We start from the raw sequence: 11,400 nt of genomic DNA on the forward strand, positions 1-11,400 counted from the left end.
GAAACACAATATGACCAAGTGCTATGAATGAAAAGAAGTAATATGAAATGAAGAAAGCCATTATCCAACACATGATTGCAATAAATGTATGTTAAAAACAATGTAATCATATGTGAAATATAAAATAAATCTAATCCATTGATTGCCATTGAAAGTCACTTAATTAAAATCTCAATTTTCTTGAAAATAAGATCTAAAAATTAGGACCTTTTTACGAAAAATTAATTAAAACATTAAGAGTGTGAAAATTTGAATTTGTATTTGACCTTAAGGAGTGCAAAAGTTGATAACTTGTACGCCAATTTTCTGGATTTAAGTAGAAAAATACAGTCAATTCCGACTCCCGAAATTTAAGTAAAAAACCTAGGGACTGTGTGTAAAGTATACTTAGTCAAACCACCTTTTTTCAAAATTTTTAGGGATGATAAATTATGATTTTAATGCGGAATCCAAAAAAATAGCTGATTTGGAGACATCTAGATCAGCCAAATTAGCAGTCAAAGGTGGAAATAAGAGATTCTGAAAAATTAGGATTTTTCTTTGTAACCACTTAATTTTAAGAATTTGAAGACATATTTGAATTTCAATTTTGCTACACTTCACAAGCTTAATTTCGTCAAAATGAAAAATTAGGTTTTTTATTAAAATTTGCAAAGAGATCAAACTTGGAAATGAAATTTTAAAATTCAAATTGCAATTATTCAAATCTAACAATAAGAAATCAGAATTAAGGTGTAAGACGTCGGCTTCACCAAAATGTAAAGTGGAAAATTGAACCCTAGTGACTCCCCACCTAGGAAAGAGAAATTAATTCACTAGGATGATTTTAACTTGGGATAAACTTTTCATTCAAAATAGGGACGTGAATCCACTAGATCGAAATGCAAGGGGAACAAAGATATGAATTCCAAGTGGATTGCAAGGGTTGGAATGTGATTTGTCCTATTTTGTAATAGATAGGTTGATTGTTGACTATGTAGACAAGAGAGATAAAATAGATAAAATAAAGAGCTACTAGTTTGGGATTGCACTGTAACTTCGGATATGGGATATTCATACTGATATGGATCTACCCTACAAATTTGGAGAAAAGTCGTTGGGACCATGTTGAAACTATGCATAGTCCTCTGAAAAATCCTCCTACCAAAAATGGTTTTTCCATCTTTATAAATGGAGTCGACAGCTGTAATTACAACATGTGCCTGCAACCTACACACAGAAAACAAGGGAAGAAGGGTCGTGGATAGGGGTTTTCCTTAGTCAAACCTCAGTTGAGGAATCAACCTTGAAAGAAAGCAAATGCAAATGCTTAAATGTAAAAGATGGAAATGTATACCTTGTAGATCTGCAATTGATTGATGATGATTGCTTTGCTTCTTGAATGTAATCACAAATGTTGCATGAAATGGCATGTAACATGACAAAACACTAACACACACACATGCTTGTAAATGAATGTTGTAATGCTTCTCCAATGGATGAATGAAGAAGATGAATGAAAAAGAAGACTTGATGGATTCTTGAAGACTTGAATGTTTGATGAAGACCTTTCGCTTCAATTTCACATATCATGTATTTCATGTATCACCCCTATGCAAATGAGCAGACTAACTCCTGTTTATACGTGCCTTAGAAAATTTATTTCATTTCAGAAAAGGCCGACATCAGGGAGATTTGGAATCCCAAAATGCAGATAGGACTCGAGGGACCTATCTTGGGATCACCCTAAGAGGGCGGGACGAGGGCACCACACCCGTATCCAGTCCTATCTTGGGGCCTGGACAAGGCCCTGAGGTAGTCTTCGGGTCGAAAAGAGAGGAGATCAGGGTGAAAGTGTAGAGAGGGGTCTCAGTCGAATAGAAAGATGTTTTTGCCAAGGTGAGGACCTCAAATGTGGTTAAAATTATAAGGGTCTCAATTTTATGACACTACAAGTATGAATTTATTCTTCAATTTTGTCACCATCCTATCCCATTTTGTGATTTTCGCCTTTCCTCTCCTATTCTTGTCCAACTGAACTTCTTTACACCATAAAATGACAAAACCTTTCAACTTAATTTTTCCAAATCTCACACTTTCTGGATCTTAAATTTCTTCATATTCAAAGTATTCCTCCATATCATTTATCATGTCAATCAATTCCTCAAGGTTTAACTTTCCCATATACTTTTAAATTTCAATTCAATGTCTTTTGCTAATATTTGAAATAACTTCCATCATCTTTATTTTATATAATTCTTCTTCCTCTTCTCTAGAATCATATTCAATTTGGTTTTGGTCTAATTCATTATCACTATCACTTTCCTGTCTAGGTCTTAGGCCTCTCCTTTTATCTTCCTCTACAATATCTAGTTAGAATCTCATTTATCTCATCATCTCCATCATTTAATCCATTATATCAATGGTATTTACCATAATAGTTAGTTATTCTCCTTGGTGACATCTCTTCCTTGGATCTGGTGCAAGTGCCTCAATTCTATGATCTGGCTAGAAGGTCTGAACTATCTCGCAATCGTTGATTTATTGAAAACACTTGCAAACTACCTTAGGTTGGTGATATGTTCACCACAAGAAATACCTCTTGTCTACAAGGACTCGAAGCACACTTTGATATCACTTGGTGTAGTTACAGATGGAGGGTCCAGGTAGGACTCTCCAACTCAAGGTAGGACTCTCCAACCATACAACATAGAGTTCAACATAGTGTAAATAACATAAGAAAATTCTTAGAAACTAATAATATTATTCATTTACCATATACAATATTATATTATATCACATGCCTTTATATGCGGAATGGAAATGGTCTCATGAGCCTACCACAAGGGATTACATGACATTACAATGGCTCACTAACCTAATCATAGTCTCATGGACTAGCGATTTGGAAAATTTAAATGCTAATGATATATCTATATGAACAACTAATAACTTACTATCTATTGATTTCAAAATGATCTTAAATATATGTTTCTCTTGGTCAAGCGAAGATTTGCATCAGCCTCTCAAAACCCAAGGAATGATGAAACATGTAGGTCGGTCTCAAAACATAAGATGGTACTTTGCAGAAGATCATAACGTGTTGTAGACCATGGGAAAGGTTCCTCTATGACCCAAAATTCTTGGAATGATTTTCATCAAATATCCACATACAATGGGAATGGTATACAAGTAGAATGTCTTAATTAGGTACTAAATGCTCCGACAGAGAAAATGATTGTAACTTCATGGAGAGATAACTTAGCGATGAAAAATGCAAATCACAAGAATTTTCAATATGACATAGATGACCTCATGCTGAGTGTAAATCTAGGTCTGCAGGTCATGAAGAAACAATGCAGTAAAATGTGCAAGAAAGTGTTAAGACAACTATAGACTGAATGCAAGGCAAGATTCAACTATTTTTCGTTGATATGATATTTCTTTAAAACTAGGTATATGCCCTTGTAGCATTATAAATTGTCACCGAGCCAATTTACACCTCATGTTTGTGCCCCTACTTTAGTGCATCTCACCCTCATCTCCTATTTGGATCTGTTCGGTGCATTAATTCTAATTTTTATGCTTAATACACCTACCAAGTGATTCCCCAGAGAGGTGTCCTCTTCCCCTAGCCTAAAATATGGAACCCAATCGAGGAGAACTAGGGTGACACCACCCTAGTCCTTGACTAGAGTGCCTAGTGCCCTTGTCCCCCTCTTTGGGACCCAATTTTCAAGGAGGGGGTGAGACCTATTTATTCAGCAATAAAATAAATTGGTGGCTCTATATGACCATTGGAGGTCAACCTAATCAGTAAATTAACCTAGATCATCATATATAAAGATATTTGATCAACTTAAATTCATACCTAGCAATTTCATTGAAGAAATCAAGTATTCAAGAATTGGAGTGTTCATCATCAAGCATTTCCAAGGTCTTCAAGGCTGCATATTGTTCATTCAACCATTGTGGAGAAAATTACAACATTCATATGCAAGCATGTGTGTGAGATTACAATTTTCTCATGTTCATGCTATTTCATACAACAAATGTGATTACATTCAAGAAGCAAAGTGTGCTCATTATTATTAGTCATTGCAGATATGAGGTATATCTTTTCATTATTTTATTTCAAGTATTTGCAATAATTCATTCAAGGTTAATTCCTAAACTGGGGTTCAATACTTAGGAAAACCCCTATTTCGAACCTATTTCCAACCTATTTCCCCTTCTTTCTCTGTGTAGGAAGTAGGTACAGAGTTGTGATCTTCAAGATAAGCTTTATTTACAGAGACAAATCGATCTCCCATTGGAGTACGTGAAAAGTGCGGAGGACTAGAGCGACTATCACACCAGTCTAGACAAATCAAGAGCTCCTTTTGGGAATAGGTATGAACCCTCTCACAATCCTTAGATCCATGATGATGGCTTGATCTGATGACTATAGCTCACTATTTGCACATAATTACATCAATTTAAGCCTATTTGCCTAAATTTCAACATCTTCAACAAATCAATTTAACTCAAGGGAAAGAATAGGCTAATTCAACATCCCTAAAATTTGATTAGTATTTAGACCTCTTAGGTTTAGATTTATCAAGTTCCTATCTTTACCTAATGTATTGGTCCCGAAGACAAAATTAGTAGTTTCTTCCTCCTATGGTGAAAACCCTAATTATTTACCATTACATTTTGGTAAAGCCGACTCCTTAAACCTTTAATTCTGATTTATGTTCTCATATTTGAGTGTTTATGCAATTTAAAATTCAAATTTACTTTTACAAGTTTAATTTCCAATTAAATTTAAAAATTTAGAGGTTAATTTCACAAAAACCCTAATTTTAAAATTTTAAAATTGAGCTTGTAAGAACTATCTAATTTGGGTTAATTGGTCTAGATTTAATTTCTGAACATTTTAAAATTTAATTTTTCATTTATAGATCTCATTTTAATCAAATTACATAAATTTGGAGGTTTAATTCATAAAAACCCTAATTTATTTTGGCTAATTGGATTTGTGGGTTGTATAATTCATCACTTCAATTTTTAGATCTTATTTTAAAAATTAATAATGACATTTAATAGATCTAATTTATTTGATATTTCACATATGATTACTTTACTTTTCACTTATATTTATCATAATCATGTGTTGGACAATGGTTTCTTTCACTTAATATTCCTTCTTTTCATCCATAGCACTTTGGCATATTGCATTTTTCGAATTTCTAAATTTATTCCTTTCAAACAACTAGATCTCAAAGATTTCATTTATGGTGCATGTTATTTTATTGTGATATTTCTAGGAAAGTGCATTGCATATGTATATCAAATTAAAGCTTTCGTAGATCCCAATCCTAGAGATGTTAATGGAAAACCTAATACTTGTACCTCTCCAAGGGTATCTAATGTGAATGAAGAACAGACTAATACTCCTATAAATGATCTATCTAATGTGGAGCAAGCATTGAAGAGAAATATGGCACCATCTTCTTCTCATGCGCATAACCTAGCGCAAGGTGGGAAAGAACAAAATATTGGTATTTCAATCTCTCTAGATCCTCCCTATTCTCCTAGAGCCTATCTTAATCATTAGAACATATGTAGAGAAGATGATGTTATGCATTTTATTCATGATATATCTCCCAACATAACATTAAGAAAATATGAGACCTTAGAAGATAAGGATCTCCCTTCCCAATCTATAAAAGAGGATATGTATGATGATAGAAATGCAAATCCTCCTCCACAATATATTACTTCTTCGTATACTTGTCCCTTTGTTCCTTCTAAACACACTTACAATAAAAACTTAAAGTAAATTCATTATAATGTTCCTCCTTAATTTCAATTAAGAGATTCTTATAGGACTGGCTTTAACATTTTATCAAAACAAGGTTTTAGAGGACAAGGACTTGGAAAATTTGAACAAGGAATTAGAGTCCCTATAAACCCTCCTACACAAGCTAGTATAGAACTCCTAGGACATTATCATAATCATCCTATGGATGATCTCCTTAGGATTCAAGACTTAAAAGATCATCTGGCAAGACAACAAACCTATCATTCAGCTAAAAGTGCTTCTTCTTCAAACACTCCTTTTTGCTCATATCACCAAACGAATGATCATACTTCCAATGATTGTTCTAATTTTCAAAATGGAATGCAAGGACTCATTGATAGAGGCATAGTTAAAATAATGGATTATAAACCATCTTCTTCTAATAATCCTTGTCCTAAATCACAAGAGATGAAGCCTATTTCTGTTGATGATCAAGAAAGGTTAGCAACTAGAATCTTTTGGAAATTAAAAAATGATAAGAACGTTGTCTTTCCTTTCTTAAAATTTAACAAAAAGAATAAAGAATGTGATGAGCATTGTCTCTTTCATTGTAGTTATTTCCATTCTCTTGGAAAATGTAAAGCATTTAAGGAATTTGTTTAAGAACGATTCGATAAGGCTCAAATAAATCTTTCCATTGATATTGCTCTCTTTCTTGGTGAAAAAGTGGTGCCTTAGCACTCTTCTCACCCTTCATGTTTCTCCTCAACCCATGACACTTTTAGTTAACTTAATTAGGGTCTCTTTGTTATAAGAGGTGATGCTTTTTCAAAATCAAACATCTTGGGGCAGTAATATGGTTCTATCTTATTTATTTTTGTTAAAATATCACTATTTCCTTTAGGGGATGCATTTTTCATAATTTGATATCATTTCTTGTATAGAGTGGTATGTCTGTATTATTAATATTTATCTTTAGACAAATATGTGATCTTTCATTCAAAAAAATTCTCTCTTTATTCCTTTGAAGATTACCTTTTCTTTATATTTGCATTTTACATATATATTATTGTTTTTTTCTTACATTGAATATTGCTTCATGTGTGTATATTGTGCATTTTCTTATTTATAATCTCTCCTTAGAGGTTGTGTAATTCTTCTCATTGTCCTTACATTTGGGTGGAAATGATTTCTTTCTATTTCTCTTTATTTCTTTTATCCCTTTCAAGGATATACTTTTTGTTCGTTGAGTAGCGTTTGTTTATGATTTGATGCCATTCCTTGTGTGAAGTTGTTGTTTTCCCAAGGATTATCTCTTATGTAAGAGGTGAATGTCCTTGGCTACAACCTTTTTTTCACTTGGCAATATATATCTACTATAAACTTACCTCTTCACATTGGGTCAAAAGTGTGTCATCCTTCATCAAGAATCCTTTTAACCTAGCAATAGGGAGAAGGTATGTATTCTTGTTCTCCTTCCCTTCTTTTGGTAGAAGATGTTATATTTGTTCAAGAAGTCCTTTAGGAGGTATTTATCTTTTGAGGAAAGATCTCTTCTTCTCCAAGGATCCTATTTACACTTGTTGCATGCTATCTTTTTTTCAACTATCTTATCCTTGCTTGTAAGATTATTCCCTCTTTAGCTGGGATTTATGAGCATTGTTGCCTAAAGGATATCTCCTTGGTGTTGAAGGTAGGTATCCTTGTTTGTTGCTTCTTTAAAAAATCAACTTAGGGATATGTTGATATCTTAAAGGTGGGGATCCTATATTGCCCTCCTTGTGCTATATTGTACCATCTTTTTGTATATCATTTTTAAATGTCCTAAATGGGGTGTTCAAACTTGAAATCAGAGAAAAAAAACTCTTATATGAGATGCTTCATGCCCAAAACCAGACACAATATTTGATATATGTCTTAGATGGGGATACACATCACCGAAATGAGAGAGAAAAAATCTTACATGGGATGTCCTCAAAACTAGGCATGTATATGTCTTGTATGGGGTTACACATTCTCGAAACCAGAGAAAACAAACTCTTAAACAAATGTTCCTAGAACTAGACCTACCCCTTGGCATTTGCATTTGCATTATATGTCTTATTTATAGGTTGATGCATACTCAAAACCAGAGGAAACATACTATTATATAGGGTGTTCTATACTTGAAACTAGACATCACTTACACACATGCACGAGGATGAGTGGAACTAGAAAAACAAGGCTAGAGTATTCCTACTCTCCTCCCCAACATGGATCACCTAGAAAATTACATCTAGAGTTTGTATTCATTCCAGGGTTAGTGTAGGATCATGCGGGCCCAAAAAGTGGCGATGTGAAAAAATTAGCCTTCTCCACTCGCCTAAAAAAGTGAAAATCCATGTTGACTTTTTGCTTGGTCTGGGTGTCAGTACACCTTGGCATGGTAATTACCTAAGCAAATCGATTATCGGATAAAATGGGATATCCGATTTTTATTTGTAATTTTAAATTAAAAAATATATTATATAATATATAATGTAATATATTATATATTATATAATATATATAATATAATAATATATTATATATTATATAATATATATAATATAATAATATATTATATAATTATATAATATAATAATATATTATATAATTATATAATATAATAATATATTATATAATATAATAATATAATAATATATTATATTATATATATTATATAATATTATATTATAATATAATATTATATATTATATATAATACATATTATATAATATATTATTATGTTATATAATATAATGTTATTTTAAAATAATTGAAGTATAAAAATCGGCTATCTGATAAAATCAGATATCCAATTTTCTGAGAAAATATATTTCGACTGTGATAGCCCGTGAGTCATTTTTAACACACGGGCTACACGATTTTATAGAAATCCGATATCTGATTGTATCCGATATTTGGTGTTTTGCACAAAAATTGCTAAAAAATAGATTGAAAGGTAAGATTTTTATTGTTTTCAATCATTTTCATTCAATTTTTGTTTTTTTTAAATGTTTATTTGATTTTTCATTGAAAATATGTTTTTTTCATTAAAACTAGGTTTTTTTAAATCAAATACAAAATTGTTTAAATTTGTTAACTAAATTCAATTGTTTACATTCAATTAGGTTAAAAATGGGGGATAACAATGAAAACATTGATCAACCACAACCGCAACAACCAAACCCTCCTTTCCCAAACCCCCCCTCAATTCAGGATTTGATTGCACAAAATTTGAATGCATTGAGGGGGATTGCAGATGTATATCATAGGATCCCTCGTCTAAACCCAATGTTTGATCCTCTCACGTCGATCATAAAGAGTATGGAAACCATGACTAAGGAGCACAATGTCGCTCTTTTGTGGCGAGATTCTATGAGGGAACAATATGCGGATGGCTTGTCATATAAGGAGATCAAGGATCTCGAGATATCGAAAGCCGATATTGCCTCATTGTTTGTGAATCCACGCACTGATCAACCCGTAGACCCCCCTCCCCCAAAAAATTATATTAAATGGTGCACAAATTAAGGTATTGTGAAAAACTTTTGGGATCGTTGGTGGATGGTTTTCGATAAACCACTCAACAACAATCTTCATGTCCCCTTCTACTTCATAAAAAAATTGTATGTTGAGTTTGTTTTACACAAACATGTGAACTACTTTGACATCCAACCTTTCCAGGGTGTGGGTTTAGGTATGCCCCAAAATAGACCTGGGGTAGTTAGAGTAGTCCAGGGCCCATATGTCCCCCCTCTGTCTATTGATCCCCCACCTGCAGTGGAGCATCCATATATCATTTGTGTGGCGGTTTCACAGACCATATCGGCTATTCAAACTTTGAGTAGCCTTTTGGTTTCTCAGGCTGGGTCAATAGCTCAGCCTACTTTTGATGGTAGCGGTGCATCCGGTCGTGTTTACACATCATCCTCGGCTCCACACATATGTGTGCCCCATAGTTGTGTCATGTGGGGGCACGTATTCTTGGGTCCAGTTGGATAGCCCGTTGATCCTCCCACGGACAATGGAAATTATGTGGTGCATGAGATGCATGATGCACCAGATGTTATGACACAGACTGGAGGATACCCTGGGGAGTCCTTGCATGCTAGAGGCGAGGAGGCACCGTCATCATACATTGATGATATAGTGGTAAGATTTGTATTTTCACAATTCATGTTATATCTTAAATGAATATTTATAATCTAGATAATATTAAGTACTAATTTTTATTTACATGGTCTATTTAACAGTTGATGACCAAGGAGGAGTTGAGATAGATTCAGGAGGGCACCTTGTCGGCCATTTCATTTGGCCTTGATAGCTTGATAGTACATATATTATTACACCTAGTTGTATATATTTTATTATACATACATGCTCATCGTTTCTATTGGTATTAATTAGATTATGTAGTAACTTGCATGTATATCTTATTTTACTCTTGTAGGGCACAAGCAGCACGAGTGCGGGGCAGTGCGATTTAGGATCTCGTAGTGCAGTTGGAAACAAGGGAAAAGTAATTGAATGCAAATATGATTGAATGAATAGTTTAAATAACTTTAGTGATTATAAACGTCTAGACATAGATTGATAGTTTCATATACTTGATGTGTATATGTACAGAGTATTCTTGGCTTCACATCCTTGATGACTACACCCAATATACATAAAGATGATGAAGAAGAAGAGATGCCTCGAGTAGATGTGTGTTTATTTTATTTTGTGTTTAGTAGATATAATTTGTTATTATCAGTGACAACTATATGCTAACTTGTATCAATGTCATGTTTCTGAACATATATAGGTTGTGTATGAAAATATTGAAAGCATACCTCCTCTACCGAAGACATACATCAAGAGTCTTGCAAAGCCAAAGAGAAAACATGGAGATAAGGTAAACACGAATAGTTCAATTATAGTTCATTTTTATATTAACTTTTTGAATGTGAATTATATAATATAACTAATATTAATTGTGGTTTGTTTTTCTTGTACAGGATCCTTCAGAGCTGAGCAGTGCGACGAAGAGGATCGATTTTGATGATCCATCAGTAGCTTAGGATGTTATAGATAGTTTTGGGATGCTTACATGTCTATTTGGCATGTATATTTTGTATATGGACATACATTCACGTATTTAGACATGCATTTTGTTTGAGTTGGTGCTTATGCCATATTTGTGTATGGACATACATTTGTAATCATTTGACATTTTTATACATACAGAAGTTGATATTCGATCATATAAATTGTTGCTCATCTGTGCGTGATGTTATCATGGAAATATTTAATTTTCATTCCAATAATTAACAATGGTTAATAATGGTTATTTATTGAACAATACAATTCATTTCATTTCATCGTAAGTGTTGTTTGTATAATGAACAATATAATTCATTTAATGAACAATACAATACAATTCATTTAATGAAAAACACAATACAATTCATTTAATGAACAATACTTAATACAATTAATTATTACCATATGCATGGTCCTATTTTTCCCCCCACCTCAGTCGAACGCTCGGGGTCATACCCTACTGGCATCGTCCTTTGAGCGCCTTAAGTGCTAAAATTGTCAAACTTTGATGGGCCCTAACTCAGAAT

The 11,400-nt window shown here is 33.1% G+C and overlaps 1 protein-coding gene across 2 annotated transcripts in view; it reads left to right on the forward strand.

The window, feature by feature from the left end:
- LOC131034764 (disease resistance protein RUN1-like) overlaps positions 1-11,006 on the forward strand; it is a 66,514-nt gene extending 55,508 nt beyond the window's left edge. The window contains exons 6-9 of one of the 2 annotated variants that reach the window (XM_059221661.1): positions 10,239-10,307; positions 10,415-10,495; positions 10,596-10,685; positions 10,789-11,006. In XM_059221661.1, the coding sequence (XP_059077644.1) occupies positions 10,239-10,307; positions 10,415-10,495; positions 10,596-10,685; positions 10,789-10,851 (303 nt within the window). In that variant the 3' untranslated portion in view covers positions 10,852-11,006. The remainder of the gene's footprint in view (positions 1-10,238; positions 10,308-10,414; positions 10,496-10,595; positions 10,686-10,788) is intronic. The other variant, XM_059221662.1, reaches the window with a different exon arrangement.
- Positions 11,007-11,400: the final 394 nt, after the last annotated feature.

The sequence above is a fragment of the Cryptomeria japonica genome, chromosome 5 (assembly GCF_030272615.1).
Source record: "Cryptomeria japonica chromosome 5, Sugi_1.0, whole genome shotgun sequence".
Classification (NCBI taxonomy): Eukaryota; Viridiplantae; Streptophyta; class Pinopsida; order Cupressales; family Cupressaceae; genus Cryptomeria; species Cryptomeria japonica.